This window comes from Xenopus tropicalis, chromosome 3 (assembly GCF_000004195.4).
Source record: "Xenopus tropicalis strain Nigerian chromosome 3, UCB_Xtro_10.0, whole genome shotgun sequence".
In the NCBI taxonomy this organism is placed as follows: Eukaryota; Metazoa; Chordata; class Amphibia; order Anura; family Pipidae; genus Xenopus; species Xenopus tropicalis.
This window is the reverse complement of record NC_030679.2, coordinates 116,521,061-116,540,982: the sequence shown is the minus strand read 5'-3', so window position 1 is coordinate 116,540,982 and position 19,922 is coordinate 116,521,061. Positions and strand designations below refer to the sequence as shown.

General features: G+C 39.0%; 1 protein-coding gene across 1 annotated transcript in view; it reads left to right on the top strand.

Annotated features, from left to right (window-relative positions):
* Positions 1-19,279, top strand: part of igdcc3 (immunoglobulin superfamily, DCC subclass, member 3) — a 68,190-nt gene extending 48,911 nt beyond the window's left edge. The window contains exons 7-14 of the mRNA XM_002938358.5: positions 6,073-6,238; positions 8,713-8,960; positions 11,057-11,221; positions 11,659-11,847; positions 14,426-14,530; positions 15,032-15,170; positions 16,918-17,125; positions 17,540-19,279. Of these exons, the coding sequence (XP_002938404.3) occupies positions 6,073-6,238; positions 8,713-8,960; positions 11,057-11,221; positions 11,659-11,847; positions 14,426-14,530; positions 15,032-15,170; positions 16,918-17,125; positions 17,540-17,671 (1,352 nt within the window). The 3' untranslated portion in view covers positions 17,672-19,279. The remainder of the gene's footprint in view (positions 1-6,072; positions 6,239-8,712; positions 8,961-11,056; positions 11,222-11,658; positions 11,848-14,425; positions 14,531-15,031; positions 15,171-16,917; positions 17,126-17,539) is intronic.
* The last annotated feature ends 643 nt before the right edge of the window (positions 19,280-19,922 follow it).

The window sequence follows — 19,922 nt, the reverse complement described above, 5'->3', positions numbered from 1 at the left end:
CATTATAAAATCAAAATAAAATCCACCGTGCTACATTCCACCCCTTGATTTACAAAATATACTGATTTGATAATAATAACCAACAGTATACAAATTGGTAAGTCCTCTAATACAGATAACATACAATGCTGCATTCAATGCAATATATGCATTTACTGGTTGTCCCCATTACCCTAAACAAATAAACAATTAATTACTGTAATTCTGACTGAAGGACACTACATTTAACAAAAGATTAAACAAATCTCACCTACATCCCAAGTCATAAAACACCTCTAAAATGATTTCTGTCCAGTGAGAAAATCTGTGTCTACTTGTAGATACATATCTTGGGCAAACATGTGGCAAACATGTATAGGCACCCCTCTTGCTCTGCATTTTCATTATAGACCATCAGCTGCTCAAAACAATTAGGCCAAGGGCAGGTTACCTTGTAGGCTTTACAGCTCACATAGTTAAACAGTGCTTCTTTGATAAGCAAAATGTTTACTATATTATGTATCTGCCATGCACTTTGTTTGTACCTAACCCCCTTTTATATACCAAATGGCAACTGAATTCCTTTCAGCAGAATTGTAGCCTCAGTACACATTCTGCCAATGCTTTTCCAAAATATGTCTATCACCAGTAGCCACAAATTCCACCCATAAGGCCACAAATCACCCAGGGCATTCAAATCACTTGGGATGATACTATCAAGTCTAACAGTGACTTCTTGTAAACTAACGTATCCCTCAGCAGAGTTGTATACTAACTTGTAGTCTTTAAAAGGCTTTCAATTCAATCATATAGCATTGTCCAAACTCTCTTACAGCCAACATTCAGCTAACTCCATTGATATCATAGTACTAACTCATAAAATTACATTACCCTATTCACACTTACAACAATTATACCATAATGCTTGTCTACAGACATTGTTAGTTTCACATAACAATTACTCCCTCAGAATAATAAATTTCACTCTTTCTGTTTTATCAAAGAGTTTTGTTGACACTAATTTCAAAATAGACCCTGGCATTTCAAATACACAGAGACCCAAACAGACCCCACCAGCCCAATAAATAGTGACTGTCTATGGCATCTTACAGCAGCACCTCTGGCATTTGCCTAAATCTACAGATTGTCAGCCAGGGCCTGCTCTATACTGCAGGTTCACTGCACAATATTATATACCATAGGAGATATACAGTTCAGCTGTGCTGCCTGTGCTATAAAACCCACTAACTGGCACTTTACAGTTCATGTAACAAGCCATAACATTCCTATTACCATTAGTACAATAGTGTATGCAATGCTAATTTCAGTCTGTGGAAACAATTGAACAAAACATAAGTATTCATTTATAAAGTCCAAAACCAATGTCCATTTAAGTTTCCAAGTCACCATTCAACTGAATTCCAGGTTCTTCAATACTTTGTACTGATGTCCATTGAAGATTAACAATGTCCAAATCCTTGTTTGCTGTCAATTGTTTTGCTATTAACCCATTTGTTAATGCACTTGATAAACATCTATAAAACAAAAGATCAAGGCAACATCAGTTCTTAGCATTTAAGATCTGTTTTGTCAACTTTAACAACTTTCTTAATTTTGTATTACTTTGTCAAGAATTTTTCAGTCACTGTCACATTTAAGTCATTGTCACAATTAAGACAAGACAAACCATAACAACATGCATGTGGGCCCACACATTCTCAGAAACATACAACAAAAAGTGTTAAAAACTCTCAAGTTTCATTGTTAAACTTTTTTTTTAACAAAAACAGACATGTCTTAAGGCCTTTACGCACAAATTTGTGCACTTAAAAAAAACAAAACAAAAAGTGTCAAAAATAATGGATCCATCAACTCTTGATGCCTGTTATTAAAAACCATATTAACTCAAAATAATCAGATTCTTAAATCCTGAAACAGAAAACATATGACATTAACATACAGTACAATTAAACACAATGTAACATTTATTTTGTTTCTCTATCTTGAGAAATAAATCACTCCCTTAGTCTCTTTTACTTACAAGAGTTCTTACTTTAACTAATACACCATTTTCTGCTTGTTCTGTCTCTTTTCTATGGTGCTTTTTACTCATAGTTCTTACCACATATTTTGTAAATTCTATCTCCAACTCCTCATTGTGTGCTAATGAGGAGCGCAAACATTCTCTCATTGTGGCTAGTTGATCTTTAACTGCCTGCAGCTCAAACTCAACTGCCTCCCTTTGGACTGTCTCCTCCCTGAGCGCCTGAAAACACAACCAACCCAATTGTGCTGAGGACTTCTGCTCCTTGGAACACATAGACAAATCCAAATTCAGCAACAGGTGATCGGGGTGAGTCACCTGAGAGAGTTGCTGATCTCCTATCACATCCCGAGCAACATGGGTCCAGGGTCCGGAACTAGCCCATGTGGGAAGGTTGCTCGTTTGATCATCTACCCCTCTAACTTTGTTTTTCAACCAACAGAACATTATTGCTAACTTTCAACAGTATGTTTGCCCTGCACAAGCCACTACAATACTGCCACTACACTACCATACAAAGCTGCACTATAAATTCTACAATTTCTATACAAGTTATTACTGCACTTCCCAGCATCAAAAGGGTTAATCCTGCCGACTACGCCAAATGTAATAAAGGGGGTTAACCTTTATCAATATTAATAATTTGTATTAATTGACATTAATGACAAATATTAATAAATATGCAGGATCAATGATTAAGCCTTCTGATAGACTGTTAGTGAGCAATAACTTACACACACACAAGTAATAATAGAATTAAATAGATTTACTTATCTTAGTATGATTAGTTACAAGTATAGCCAGTTCTGCACAATTCAGCACAATCGGGGAGCCCCACAACCTTTGGCGCAAGACCTTCAGGTTCCCGATAACCAATCGATGATCCAATTGTCCCGGCACTCGTTCAGGAGTCCTAGGCGAAGCTACTGACCCATGGTGGAGGCTCCTTTTTATACTAGAGTTCTTAGCAAAACCCCCAACACCAAGTGCTGACTTGTGTACAAACTTTTGTCATGAACAAAATCTATTAACTAAGGCCTTATTTGTTGCTCAAATAAGTTGTACCTAAAGTGTATTGTCTATATGCTGTCTGTTTGTTTATTCCAAGGATATTTGCTGGGTAACAATACCTGTGTTTACTGTTTACCCAGCAATATACAAAAAAACAAAGACATTGTACCTTGAACACTGGACAATAGCTGTCCCAAAATCTGCTGCTTTAACTTGACTCAAACCTAAGATTTGATTCATATGTCAAAGCAGATGTATATTGTAAATCATTATAAAATCAAAATAAAATCCACCGTGCTACAGCCAGCATGTCTACAACTGACTAACTGGGGATGTTGAGATTTTTAGTGTACGGCAGCAATACCAGCAGAGTCACAGTCTGTGCTATACTGACATCATTTTATATATACCTTTTCAGTGGGGGTATCCCTAATAATCATTTATATATCTGCTTTGGTGGAAAAGGCACACTCATTAGGGATGTTTACAACTATGTTGCCAGACAGGGCTGTCCTTAGGCTGATAGAACCTATTATGTCCAAAAGGGACCTGTGCCCTGTGCAGGGCTTGGGGATGTGGGGCTGTCACAACATCTGTCATAAAATGCCTGGGAACCATAGTGTTATGAACTGTTTGGGGCACAGTGGGGGTCATTCATAATCACTGGGCAAATTTGCACCTGGGCAGTAATTCATGACAACCAATTAGATGTTTGCTTTCATTGTTCTACCTTCAGCTGGTTGAAAAAGGCTGATCACTGAATGGTTGCTATGGGTTACTGGCCAGGTGCAAATTCGCTCAGTGTTTACAAATGAGCCCCAGTGTTATTAAATGCTTGGGGGACACAGTGTCATGAAATGCATGGGGGTCACAATCCCATGGAAATGCTTGGGGATAATGGAACACAGCCCTCTTTCCAAGGCACTGGGCCCCCTTGGAATTAAAGGCCCCAGGTGACTGTCCCATTTGTAAATACATCATTGCACACAGTGATTGTATGTGGGAGATATTCAACAATGATAATTTCATTGTATGACCATCATTAAATATCTCACGTAACAATGCTTGGTACCAAATCATTTATATCTTGTTGACATTCAGTATTCACATCTATTCTTTATATGCTACCCTTTATGTTTCTACTGTAAGCATGAGTCCTTAAATCAGTTGTATTGGTCTGCTTCACTATGTCAAGGAGTACTGCTATTAAAGATAATAGGGAAAAAAAGAACTGCTGTTTTCTAATTTGTATGTAAAGCCACTGTTGCTGCATAATGTCAAGGCCATATCTAAATTACTAGTAAAAATAACTAAATGAGTCATAATGTGAGCATTTTAAAATGTCATGTTGCAGCACAAAGCAGATGCTTATGCGATGTGAAACAACCTATGGAAGTAGATACATGTTTTTTTTTATTTAAAAACATACATTTTACACTATTGGGCATTTTCCCTATTGACCGTATTGATTTTGATAAAAAAAAAAATGTCCCTCCGCTTGTCAAATGTTTTTCTCAGTTGAAAAATTAATAAAACAGTTGCCAGTGTCGTACTGGTCCTCCTAGAGCTCATTCTAACAATGATTAGTTGGAGATAGTATAGAGATTATATAATCGTATGGTGAAAATAAGAAAGAACTGATGGGAATGATCCCAGACTGGGGTCAGCTAAGATCTGGACCCACAGGGAAAGCCTCTGGTACTTCAGCGAATCTGCTACTGGTTTTCTAAACCAAAAAACTCTGCTGCTGGAAAGAACTTTTCAAACCAATTGCTTGTAAAATATTCCAGTGGACTGGATGAAAACACACCAAAACTTCTGTGCAATTTCCAATGGAAGCCTATGGAAACTTGTGCAAGTCAAGGACAACTACAGTTGGCTGAAAATGAATTTCCCAAAAAAGAAAATCTTGTAATATTGGTCTGTTTAGAACCACCTGATATTTCAGTAGTCAGTTCTAAGCAGAGCAACATCACAAGGCTTTACTTTACTCACGATAATCATTTTTAGACAAAATGACCAGCAACCCGTGCTGTATATTAGCACTGCGCTGTTAATTTGAAAGCTAGAAAAAAATGTAAATAGCAAAAGTGGTTAGAGGAGTGATTTTGTATTCACATGTACCAATTAATTCTTTGCCCTGGGCCCACTGGCACCTTAAATTTCCCCAGGTTCTGCTTTCAGTTTTGCCATGAGACTTAGGGGATTGGGGTTCTAAACAAAGAGAGGGTGCATCCACTGATATCCAGCTTTCTATAAGCAAGTTCTTTTTTCATTTTCCAATATAACATATCAAACAAGAATCATAAACATTTTATTATTGCATCAGTCCCTAGTGTTCCTGCCAGCCCACCTTTATTCTTTATTTAGAGTCTGTTGCCAGAGCAGCCCACCTGTGTTGCCAAAGTAGCCTAGGTCCTTTGGGGGACACAATGAGCCAGCATGAACTATATACTCCCTAAGGGCCAACAATAATGTTTTGAGCTCAGAACACACAGGTGGAGTTGCTGCTATGTATTTATGCTTTTCTGCAGCTGCCATCGTCTATATAGTGTTGGATGCTTGAAAACTTGCCTAATTATACAATCCAATCCAAAAAGTGCATTCAGAGCTAAAGAAAACATTCACTGTATTAAGGCACACCAAACAGACAAATTATTCTTCATTCTCAAATTGACACATATTGGTAAGAAGGGCTAGTAGTATAAGCATAGTAGGGGCTAATGGAATTGAGTGGCAGCATTAAGAACATATATAGATGAGTCACTGAGGCAGAACCTCAGTGTTCGTCTGAGGGTTTGGTTTAGAAAAAGTGGATATAATAGTGAATAATTCTGAAAGTAATTGGAGACAGTAGCAGTACATCTGCCTACACACACTATGATCCAGGCCAGAAGATTCCATAGCCGACAACCATGGAATCTCATAAAAGATGAGGAAGGGTACCATGGTGTGGGTAGGAAAGAAGATACATTTATAAAGTATAGAGTGATATTGAAAACTTTTTACTTAATTAAATTTGTCATATTTTTTTTTAGCTCCAGCTGAATTTGTACAACACCCACAGTCAATAACTCGGCCTGTTGGTACCACTGCCATTTTTACTTGTTTGGCACAGGGTGAGCCACCCCCTCAGATCACTTGGTTGAAGAATGGCCAGGAATTGGAACCCAGTGGACACATCAAGTTAAAGAACAACAACAGGTAAAGAATAAAGACTAGGGTTGATTGCTAACATAGAAGCAAATTTTCAGTTAAAAGTAGCAAGCAATTGGCATTATTTTCATTGGTCTACTGCATCTAGTACCCAGCATCACAGAGATTTAAATATAATTTATCCTGGACATACATGTAATGAACCACTCATTTGGTGAGGTTGCCAAATGATCACATCCTTGCCTAATGTGCTAGGCCAAACTGAGCTGATCCTAAACCAATAATTACATCAAAATAGGGCTTACAACCCAAAAAAAATGTAAGCAACACATTATAATTACAATTTCGTTTGTATTCAGGGGAAGCAGAGCAACCCACTAGAACATCTTAACCCATTATTGGGTCCTGACTCCCGACCCACAGGGAAAGCATCCCTGAAATAAAAGGGACAGAATAGGATTTAGTATTTAACTGGAGATATACAGGGATCAGATGCCATTCATGGCTCTCTAAGCACCAACAGGGTGAAAATCTTTCCATATAAAATAGGTTTGGTGCTGTCAAGAAATATTTTCTTCCAGGTGCTGAACACATATATATAATTTATGGTTAAATAAAAATATTAATACTGGCCTTTTAACATTCAACAGGTTTTGTGCTTTAGTTTTCCTTTTTATCCTTTTATCTGGGTCAGGGAAGGCCCCCTGTCCTTACAGCCATACATGTGAGTGACAGCTGAGACATTTGCTTGTAAATGCCGCAAAAAGATGTTTCCTAAATGAAACTGGCTAATTGCTGGGGATACACACTGCTGACAGTCTGCATTACTGGCCTCTTGCGAAATCAGTAATAGGCTGTATGATAGTATAGATTTGTACTCTAGGAATCCTTACCATGAAATATTGCCTATTTGTATGTGGGGGTTATGTTTTATTTTCTATTAGATAGTAAAGTATCAGGTTTTACTGTGTGTGTGTGTAAAAAGCCTGACCTATCTGCAAATCTAATTGCTTGCCATATTGATTGCCTTTCCCAAAGACTTTAATAAAATGGCACCCCTATGGGCTATAAGCATACACAAAGCAAAACGGCAAGTGTAGAGTGTAGGCAAATGATTTATAGAGACCCAAAGCCCATTTTTTTAAAGTAAAATATATGTATTTTGCACCGTGACATACAAAAACCATTAACAAGCACAATACTCTGCATACACTTGTTGCCTATATTAAAGCAAGATCTGCTGCAGTTCATTCCACTGCACTTCTTGTAAGTAACAATGTACTAGTGCATCAATGATTTGCTTTAGTGGCTGGCTTGTTGGGGCTTAGGGGTTATTTAAGGACAAGGATGCAAGACACAACTTGGATCAATAGTACCCCTTAAACATTTTGACCCCTTTAGGAATTTTAAGCTGCTGTTGTCCCCTACGATGTGCTCAGGATTCAGGGGTCACATCCAGTCTGAGAGGTACTGGGGTAATCCTAGAGGTTTGGGAGGGGTCGCTTGTATCCAGGAAACATAACCATGACAACCAGTAAGCAGGGCAGCGAGAGGTATTGATTCCCCCCTCCATCTTACCATGGTAATTAAAGGCTTTCATTTCAGTAGCGAAAGGACTCTAGCCAGAAGGTCCCTCACTTCAGCTCCTTAACCAATTCATGGCCAGCAGCCATGCTTTAAACGACCACTTTTCTAGGGACAGTGTGTAAGATATACCAGTTCACAGAGACTTCAGTGGTTAAGGGAGATACAAGGCAATCTGGCATTCCAGATTGAACCCCAGGAAAGCCTAAATTGCCCCCAGCACTTGCCTGTCAAGATAAACCATATGCACACACGTATCTACTCTCAAGGTAATTTACACAAGAAGAAGCAGCTCATTATATGTGCGTTCATCTGCAAGATCATGCTGAGAAACATCTGTTAAGCTTACCTCATGTCCTAAGAAATGTGAAAGGAAGAGCACACCTTAAATATAAAGGATTCTCAAAAGATAATTTAGAATTATTTGCTTATAATGGACTCAATACGAGATGGCCTTCCCCAATTCGGCACTTTCTGTATAATGGGTTTTCAGATAACCTATACCTTTTTTTTGATACATATTATTATCATTATCCTTTATTTAAATAGTGGTGACATTTTCACTTAAAATATCCTTGTGTCTGTGTGGTTCCATACAGATACTTTGGTTTTTTCTCACACTCCAAAAACAGGTTGATAAAATTGATCCTGCTTAATTAGGTATAATAATCATAAACATGGAAGATTATTGGCATTGTCCACAGCTTAGAGTCCTAGAACCCAGGTGATATTAGTGTTTTGTTGCTGCAGCGTACCCTTGAACTGAACTGGGGGTCAAAATACTAGGAATGTTTATAATGAATGGGAACCCACGTCATCTAGTGACCAATATGTATCAATCAAAAAAACAGCACTGATTGAGTTTGTCAAGGTTTGAATGGATCTGGGTGAGGAATCTTGGATATCCTATTAAGACTGACACCATTTATGTCCTGTAGCTCTCTGACCATCTCTGGGATAAGTCAAGAGGATGAGGCTATCTACCAGTGTGTAGCAAAGAACAGTGCTGGTTCCAGCCAAGCTAGTGCCCGCCTGTCTGTGCTCTGGGCAGAGGGATTGCCAGGCCCACCCCAAGACATCAGAGCCACTACTGCCTCCTCCACTTCCATTCATGTGTCCTGGAGCAAACCACTGGAGAACACAAGGGAAATCATTGGCTATGTGGTGCACATCCGGAAAACTGCTGGTATGTTCTGCTAAACATATACAGTTCACATGAACTGTTCACTAATCTGTCTATCTAACTTTCAGAAATGTTTTCATTGGACCTTGGAATAAAGGAATATTGTTATTATAGCAAGCCATTGCAGAATAGCACTTGGATAGAGTAGACATTTGAGGTGTGGCAGATCTTAGTGAACCAAGGTGTCAAAAATATCCCAGTGTTTCATCTTGTAATGTTATTAAATATTAGGGCCTTTGATCTCAGTGCTTTTTCTAGTGGAATAAACTTTGCATGAACCCATGGACAACTGTGCCCAGATTTGCTCCTCAGTAAGCAGAGCAAGGGAAGCTAGTCTGCAGTTGTAGTTTGGTTCAGCACTTGTTTCCTTTGTTTCATGCCTTATTGGGTTGGCCCTTAAAGTCTCCTATTAAATCGATAAATTTCATGCGAAATGTGATACCTTCTGCAAATGGAGTCACTGCTTAGCAGACTGGAACTTTACAAGAAATCGTTGGCATCGTTGGCCAACAAGTAGATCAGTGGTGTCAAACTTTTACAAAGTAGTGGGCCAGGTATTCAAGACACCCCATGATCAGGGGCCTGAATATAACAAAACTATTATGTTTTACATAGAACCTGGTGGAGTCCATAATAATCTCGTGGTGGGCCATATGTGGCCTACAGATAGAGAGCCTGGCAGTAAATTAATACAAGCTTGACAACCATATTCTCCAGCTGCATTATATTATCTTCTCATAACAGTCTGATTTTTTGTCATTATAATTTACTGTCTACATACTGGCTGAGGATAATTAAAATTTACAACAGTTACATTGGATTGTCTGGATTTAGAGAACCCTTGGCAATGTATGAAGGGTAGGTCCTTATTTAAGGGTTATTTTGGGTTCACACATAATCCGTGAGTAGCAGTCAATCAGTTATACTGAAAGTCTCTCAGGCTGAAAATAATTTACATGTAATTGGACTAATCACCATCAAGATCAGAGCAATTTGCATTAAGTATGTTCGCCGAAGATTAGTTATTTAACCAAACTGATAGTATAAAACTGGAATCAGCTTAAAAGGTTTAACCTTTATCATCTGCTGCGCAGCAAGTATTTTTGTTGGAGCATAGAAAGTCCAATGTAAATGATAGTAGGATATTTGTTTCTGGCTGAGTGAGGCATGGCGTTACTATATCCATCTTCCAGCGGCACCTTAGCACTCAATTTTATAAGCAACATTGATCTGGGATGGAAAAACATTCCATAGCACAGCATTCTAGGCTAATGCAGAAAACATGCTGTATCATCCCTTTGTAATATTTATGTCAAATGTATCTGTTTTTCCAGCCAGACTCTTTGAGTCTAAAAGCTATGCTGATAATTAGTTCTAATTATAATTAGTTATTTTGCCATCATCTAGGATATACTTTTTGGAATTAGTCTTTGCTTGGGATGCAATCAGGCCCTAATTTTCTCTTTTTGCCTTACTGATTGCTGCTCTACTATACATGTTTTAGTATGTACAGGACCTGAAGGAAGGGTCTGCCCCTTATGAATTGTAATTTTTAAATTCTTTTTCTTAGGGTGGCTTAGAAAATGGGGGTCAGTTAACAATAAATTTTATAACTTTTCCGAATGGCTTGAAGCATTAAAAAAAAAAAAAAAAAAAAAAAGTTGAGAGGTAGCGTCAATGGAAAAGTAAGCAAACACAATGTAAAATGCATATTTTAAAAGAGCTTACAGAGGAGTGAGAAGATAAACTTTTAAAACCTTGACTGGAAAATATTATTTATTGATATCATCCCCTTACACATTCCGGTGCGGTGAGAACCAAGATAGGCACCATGAGCAAACAGAACAGAAAAAGTTGTTGAATGGTGGGAGCCAAAGACAAAATCTCACTTAGAATGTCGGGAGAAGAGCTGAGCAGTGTCCATCTGGATAATATGTATGGGGTCACTATTCATACACAAAATCTTTTTATTGTACTTTTTCCTAGTGCTTAGGCACAAACATTATATTGTATCCATGGTTACTACTAGTAACTAGTACTTTGTTTCCGCCTACAAACTTAACAATATAGATTTTCATTTTATTCCTTTTCACTTACAGACCCTATTCAAATGGAATATCAAGAGGCAGTGAGCAAGGACACATTCCAGCAACTGGTGACAGACCTTGAACCTTCTACTACTTATAGCTTTTACATAAAAGCATACACCTCCAGAGGTGCCAGCAAAGCATCAGCTAATGTACAGCAGAGCACTCTGGGAGAAGGTAGGGATTAGATCATATTTTACAGAAGAAATCTTGAGAGAGCAGAATTACTGTCCGTTTGGCTACCGGGTGCCACAACCATATGAAACTGTTTTCTTAATACAAATAAAAAGAGGTAGGAACCAGGCTTTATGGCATGGCATAGTCATCTTGGAGACAAGTTGTTGTTGATTCCTATCAAATGTTCATTACAAACGATTGTGTTACAAGGAAAAGTTAATAATGTTACACATGTTAAATAATGTAAATTGATATTGTTTATAAATAACTGCTACCTTTTCTTAAAACCCTGGTGTCATGTAGTATGACTGGGCTAAAGTTTGCAGAGGGTAATAGATTTGGGGATGGTTACAATCTCAAAATTGCACTTGACATGACATTTTTGTAAATTATTTGTCTGAATTGTCACTCATTTTGTACTTCTTCCTCTTTTACAGTTCCTGCTGTTCCATCTTTGTACATTAAGGTCTTGAACAGTACAGCCATCCAGGCTGCATGGGAACCATCAATAAAACTGGGCCAGAATGAGGGCTTCAAATTGTATTACCGTAAGGTACCAACACCAGATTACACTGGCCCCATGCTCCTGCCCAGCAATGTAACAGCTTATAACATCTCTAGGCTTGGTAAGGATCATACGGCAGTAAAAGGAATGCACAGTGTTGTTAGGGTTGCCAGTATTCTATTGAGTATGGGAATAAGTGGGGAAGTGCTTCCTAGACTGTGACCTGATGCTTGTGTATGGAGAATATGAAAGGGTACCAGAGTTAAAATACTGTGAAAGGGGTGGCTTTTGGAATTATGATGTGAAACAATGAAGTTAGAATTACTGGTGGATATAATAGGATTCTTATATCAAGTTAGGCCATGTGCTCATGTATAACAGAATAAAAAGGGGTTAGGCTGTAAAGGACAAAAAGTGTCCACATATGGAAACTCACGTTTCAGAGTTTTTTTCCTCTGTTTTTTCAATTCCTGTCCATCCCCACTCACGAGTAAAGACTAGATAACAGCATATGAGCTCATGAGTTTACAGTCACTATGATATTCCTAGGTGATACTTCTTTTTCTATAGTCATTCATTCACCTCTCCTTCCCTTAATGTCACATATAGCTTAATTTTATCACATCACTCTTTCCAACACTGGTGATTTCTTTAACCTTTTTAGCCCTCTTTTTTACCCCACCTGTGTTTCCTTACACAAAATTCCTGACATTGAATTAGTTGGCCACTCAGGCAGAAATCATGCTGTGCCCAACAGTAAGACAGGATGTGAAAGCAGGAGCAGGCAGAATACTAGCAGTGAAAACCAAGCTTGAGGTCAATGCTAGCAATCTTGAGCATGCCACATGTCAGAAAGCTGGAGTTCAGGTCAGGAGATCACACAGAACAAGAGGGCACCAGATGATGGCGACTGAGACTAACAAAGAGTTTTGTCAAGGAGAGCATTTCCTGCTGGAATAGATAAAAGCAAAGGATGGGCTAACATACCAGGACAAGGTTTGGTCCAGAAATATGCCCAGTGGTCTAACATAAGGGATAATTATGTACTTGGCTTTATGTAGACCCAGCTATTTACTGAATAGGTGAGAAATCAGAGAGAGATGAGTACTTAAACCACTCAAGGGACATTAGATAACACATACTGCATATTTGCATGACCCTCTCTAGGCCATTTAAATGACCAAAGTTGCTTCATTCAACCTTTAGCTCAGCTATGTTGCCCTGCCAGCCCTGCTCCTTGCCATCTTTCTATGCCCATACTAATCATCCTGCATTTTACCTTGTCAGGCCACCTTCCACTGTTTCCTTTTTTATAACTCCAACCCATTTCTCAGTACAAAACGTCCACCTCCTACCTTTGCATATATGACTTTGCCTATACCTCCTTTTCAATATGAGCTCAGTGAATAGGTCTTGTGCTGAACATATTTTGCTTATTGTTTTAATTAAGAAATATATATGTGTTTTGTTATTTCTGGCACTATACAAGACAATTAGACCAGTTTCACTTTAGCAGTTTTCAGTTGTCACTTCCTGGTCTCAATGAGCAGATGCAGAACTGATAAAACTAATTACCAGTCCACTGAGAAGCCTCTGACAATGGACAGCTAAAATGCTGCAGCTTAAGAATTATTTTTCAAAGACAGAAAAGGAGCTCTAAACAAATTGCTCTGTTTATAAAGGGAGAAGGTGAATTTTGAATTTGTGCTTTATAATGGCAAAAAGCTAGGAAAATATGATGTTTTAAGATGTCCCTGTCCCTTACTATATAATGCTGTTGCCTGTATACTAACTAACTGTAATACTCTTCAGTTTTATTGACCGTTGCATAAAGAGCAAACAGTAGGAGCCAGCATCTACACAAGTCTATTAAATTCAACCTACTTGAAAACACAGAGGTCGCATTTCTTTCTGGTTTTGAAAATACAATTAGATTTGTTCCTGAATTAAAACTGAACAAATTCTACAGAAACACCCAGCATAACTGCCAGAGACAAAGACTTCCACAATGAGCTACTTGCAAAGCCCTTTGAATAAACATTTCCTATGAGAATTCTTAGTACTGACCTTGGTTGTATTTATACACGTTTATCACCGTATGCCTTTTGTTTTCTCCTATTGGAAACAAGCCTTCCACATCTCTCAAAGCCTTCATTTGTTTTGTCTTCTCTAAAGCCCTTAGATTCAGCATTATAGTTTGGAATAGTAGTGCAAAACATTAGCTGCGTTCTAACTAGGGGGTAACATATTTGCACGCCTTGCATCTGTACCCTAAAAAACTTTTTCTACTAAATATTCACAGTGTAATTTAGATGAATTGTGTTTTTCTTCCAATATCTTGCCTTTATCTCCAGTGTATGGCATTTGTTTTGGTTCTCATTACCCAGCCTCCATGAATCTTGCTCCTCATTACATACTCAGCTGTCAGTCTCTCTTGCTCACATTTATCTCTTTCTGACTCCTCATGGGACAGAAATATTTGTCTGCTATTAATATCCTTTTTGACATTATTATGAAAAAGCAGGTCCTGTGAGAGAGCTGTTTAAACCCCATATTTATGAGCCATGTTCAGGTGCTGGCAGCCAAAATTATAAATAATAATAATAATAATAAAATGAATTGTATGGGAAATAACTCAAGACACTGATATTATAATGACCATTATTGTGACCTTCTGCCTGCTAACCTTTTGTCTTTAGACCCCTTGGTGGTTTATGAAGTGAAGCTCCTGGCCTTCAACCAACATGGAGATGGAAATTCTACTGTACGTTTTGTGTCTTTAAAGGAAGCATCGGCACGGGCAGGTAAGTAATTCACAGAGCAGTAAAAAAAAAACTATGCTTAGAAAACTGTTCTATACCCCCCACACTAATTTGGGGTGACCAGGACAGAACACATCTAATAAATACATGTTGCAGAGCAGCATTAATTGCATACCCTTGCAAACCATTAGTAAAACCAAATTTTTCTGAATTTTATCAAACTCTTGAATAGAAATGTTGCTGAATATACCCTATATTACATTACCCCTTATTTTTGATTATCTATTAATGTGCAAGAAAGAAATATTCTGTGCGCAGAAAAAGCTGACTTGAATGCTTATTTAAGGGCAAGTAAAGACAACATAAGCATTACAGGATATATGTTCCCTTTTTTATACAGAAAAAAGCACAACTTGTAAATGAACTTGAACCCTATTCTTGCCTATAAACTGGTGGAATGAGATAAAATGACTCAGAGTGACACCTAGTGGGCATATTTATAACAGAATAGTGCAACTAAATTTCTTTCTTATTCTTATGCAGTATTGAACCCATCCTGTAACTGTGTGAGTGACGAGCAAAGGCCCAAATCCTCTACTACTGGTATCATCATCGGTATCCACATTGGAGTCACCTGCATTATCTTCTGTGTGATCTTCCTAATATTTGGGTATCGTGGGAGGTAAGTTTTACCATAAGCCAACTGTAATTTTCCAATTTTCCAAGTTTTTCCTCACATTCTGCCAACCCTCCTGTACTTGTTGCAAATCAACTGTAGTTATAAACCAGACTGGGCAAAGCAAGGGGTGTGGTCAGGTTAATACTGGGTGTGGCTGGGTTTTATGAGTATGTGCCGGGTGCATGGTCAAAAAACTCCAAGATTTTAGCCCTGGAAGGTCAACAAAGCAGTTTCTTTTTATGGCCAATCAATCCCCAATAACTGTCTCCAGTTCTGTCTCCTTTCCCATCCGCTCCTTTATTTGTCCCCTTACCCCATTTCCCTCTCCCCTAATTCCTGTTGTGCCTACTCCCTTTAAGGCTGCCACTATTGGCCTCTGCATCTATCAGACACAGGGGCAGGCCAATGACATTGGGGATGGAGCAGTGACTTATGTGGGCAGGGTCATACTATTGGGGGGCATTTACATACCACATGGAGGTTGGCTGTGATATTGGAGGTGGGTATTGTCCACATTTTTAAGGGATTCACAATGCTGAAACCCAAACAGTTTTGAAATGAACAACCCCAAGAAAAAACAAACTGTTTGGTTCACAACTGGACAGGTAGCAACAGTAGTTTTCTTATATTCTTGCTTCCTGATATATCCTCAGATTGCCTTTGGCTCCATCAACTTCCCTCTACGCAACTACTAGCCAGTTAGGAGTTCCTAGTGGTCATGCTTGTTTGTTGATATAAAAATTTGTTGGCAGGACCTATAGAAAGATATAGTCATGTAGGAATAACAGACCTACATATATACCCGCAATAAAATTACCCCTAAAAATAACCCCTGCCCCTTGAAGTAACATAAGCTGGACGTAAACGTTAATATCTTTTACGTTATCGTAGGACCAAGCTTATCCTAAAACTATCGTTTAAAAGTACGATATTGTCCTGCAAACTATTGGACAATGGGCAAATTTAGTTGCTAACAACGAAAATCTTTAAACCTGTCTGACCGATTTTCTGATGAAAAATCTCTAGATGTGAGATCGTTCGGTGCCCACTAAGCTTACGATAATTTGATGTATGTCGGATCACACTGAAATTGGTTGTTAGGGAGTGTATGGCCACCTTTTTACTGCACAATGGGAAAGAGCAGGATATGTATGTGTTCTGCTGACCAAAAGGTGCCTACACCCCTCCCTGCTTGCAGATTGCTTTAGGTACAAATAAAGTTTCTTCCTAACTACACCTTCTTACTTCCAAAATTAACATCTAAGTACTTTCCAACTACTTTGGCCTTTAGGACAAAGCTATAGTAATAGGAATGATATGTTTCAACAGTGTAGTCAGTAGTCAGATGGGACATTGCTAGGATTCCTGTATAGCTGGAACTGGGTTAGTGAGTGTCTGCTGTGAGGCCCCAGTTATGCAGACTGTATTCATACAGAGAAACTTACTTGTAGGGGGAATGCTAAAGTGGTGATGCCATTGTTTGCTTATGGCCTGCGCTTGACATGAACTACATTGGGTTGCCACCTGGAATTTTATTGGCCTGGGTAGAAAAAATGATGCTTGATCCCAATGGCAACCCTAGAACTATTATACATAAGTGATGGATCACAAGTTGGTTAGTTTCTACTGAACCACCAAATGTGACTCAATAACAAGGAACTGAAAGTTTTTAACTCTCAGTTATTACTGGGTATGCAGTGGCAGATTTGGTACATACACATTGATTTCTTATCCTCCTTACTCCCCAAAGGCTTATGAAGTGTAAATCAGTGCAAGAACAACGCTCTGTCCCACAGCCAACCAGCGCTGGAAGTGGAAGGACTATGGAAGGAGCCAGTCAAAATGGGACTCTTCTGAGGGGTAATGAGGCACCAGGTTCTAAAGACAAAGTAAGCGATCTTAATGAGATGGAACATCTCTTTCCTCATACATCTCCACACCAAGATGGCAGCACTTTGGTGAGAACTCAAGCTTTTTCCTGTAACAATGTCATTTCAGCAAACTTTGCATTTGATTCTTTCTAGGTACTTTTGGTGTCAATTATATTGCTGTATTCAAACAATTCAAATACTGTTATATGACTTTTCAAGGGGACATATTTTCTCATATTTTCTCCAAAAATATGTTGTAGATCATAGTTGCTCAAAAAGTTATGTGGTTTCAATGAAAGTACCACCACGCTATCAGTGGCATAACCACTGGGCTCCAAAGCAAAACCTTTATAGTGGCCTAAGTCCCCAAAACTTTTCAAAAGCTGTATTGCATACATCGTATACAGGTCAGAGCTGAATGTTTCTGCTGTTTCATTGATGATGTACTGTATACATAATACCTGATGCTTAAGGTTGATTCAAATGATTTTCTCCCTATAGTGTCCCCCAGTTAGCCCACCCACTGTGGATAAGACACTGGTTTCCACAATCACGCCGGATGAAGTCCACTTTTCTGAGGAAGACCCTCCAGGACCCCATACTCCAAACCTTCCGCCAATAAAAAGAGACTGATCCCGTTTGACTTCCCTCTGAACTCACTCAAAATCCTTGCTGCTTTAGCCAGCCTGGTCTGGCAGAGCTTTTTACTCAATCTCAGGTCTCCATTTTCTAAACCCAGCAGCCCCTGGCATCTTTTTGATAGAGTTTTGTACTTTTTTTTCTATGTGAGAACTTAGCACTTATGGACTGTTGTTCTTAAAGAGACATTAAGCAGCCGTTTTTTTCCACAACCACCACATATAATTCAACTGCTTTAAGCCCTTTGGCTGCAGGGCTGAAGGACTTTTTTGGGGATGTTTTATGTTGCGACTGATTTATAATTACACATATTAGAGATGATTGTTGAGGCCACTGAGATACTTCAGTAAGGTCTGCTGCTCTCTAAGCCTGGTCAGAGATTCATTTTGTAATTCCTTGACTGTTAAGGAAGAGAAGAATGAAGGATAAAAAGAGTAACATGAAGTCCGTACAGAGGTCATTCTCCAAACCTACCTCAGCCGGGATGAATGTTTTCCAGTACGATCTGCTTCTTTTTCCTGTCTCCCTAGTAGACGGCCAGTACAGACACCTGCCCTACAGTGGGCTTCTGGTATTTAGCATTTTTTTTTTTTGGCATTCAAGGGAGATTACAGCTAAATATTAGCGCAAATTTGCCAGAAGGATCCATCTAATGAAACATAAGGAATGCAAAAATAAGGTATTTTCAGCATTGTACAGTGAGAGTGGAAAGTAGAGGTGAAACAATCACCAACCCTTGATAATCTAACAATGTGAAATGTGTTTTTTTTGCACTGGAAAATACAGAATTGGTGCCATTTTATTGCCCGGTGTGTTGAGACACATGCTTTCTGCTCCATTTTCCTAATCTAGTAGTATATAAGACCACAAATGCCAGGAGAGTTTAAAGATACACAATGTACATATTTCCTTTATTGTATAAGGCTTTATTGTATAAGGTTTATGGGTTTATTTTATAGTAGCAGCCTGTGCACATCATCCCACATGATGAACTGTACTAAACCAGAAAACGAAGTTTTGGACATTGCAGCAGCTGGGACCGCTGACTTCAGCTCTTTCCCAAGCCTCTTTCCTTGAACTTACAGTTATTCCAAGGGGTCTGGAGCTGCTGCAAACAAAGCCATAGCAAGGCCACCTCACTCAAATTTCCCAGTAGAAAAGTGATGGCAGACTTATGGCCAGACTAAGCCCAGTATTACCTAAGCCAAAGTCAACCTGTTTTGCTATTCCATTTGCCTAGACTTGCCATGCCAATGCAATACTGGTCTAGTAACCCATAGCAACTAATCATATACCACATATGCCAGTCAGCTGTTTGATTAAAAACAAATGACAACTGGTTGACTACACATGGGCAAAATTTGTGCATGTTAAATTTATTACCTTGTTCGTTTGAGGCCTAATTGTAACCCTTGTCCATTTACATAAATGTATTCAACAAAGCCATGAATTATACAACTACACAAAATATATGGTATCTACATTTTCAGCCTCCCGATTTTCACAGTTGTCCTGGTTTTGATAAATGAGCAGGGTCGGACTGGGCTGCCGGGACACCGGGAAAAATCCCAGTGGGCCCTGGCGGCCCAGACCCGACTTTTGCAGCGCTCCCCCTGCCCGACTGCTCCTCCCCTGACACGTTAAATTTACGCGCTCGGGGGAGGACGTCGGGTGGGGGGCCCTGCAAGGGGGGTTAGGGGGGCCCCTGCGTGTGGGGGGGGTGGGTTAGGGGACACCTGCAGGGCCCTTGGGGTGGGAGCCCCAGTGGGCCATTCACCCCCCAGTCCGACCCTGTAAATGAGAAACTATGTACTTATTATTATTTCTCCCTTTAAACCAGAATTTCAAAATCCACATATTTCTTAAGATTTTAACATAAATGAAGTATGTAGCATTTTGATATCTTTAATAAACCCTTACTTTTGAAAGGTAACCTAAACTTGATCCTGGCAGATAGGAGCAGACTTAACAGTAATGTATCTCAGCACACTTGAGAATACAGGACACTATACCCTGTATAGACGTGGAATAAAGACAGTATAGTAAAAGGGCATTGCTTTTTCTGTGCATGGGCATTCCATTATTGCATTCATGCATAGTGTGAGAACTGATCAAGATCCATAACAACAGCACCCCTAGTGAGCACTGATAGTACTTTCCTTCTTGCTACCAATGGAACAACTTCAATTCCTAAATGCAATTATGACAGAAAGAATGTTTTTGCACACAAAAAGCTATGCCTGCA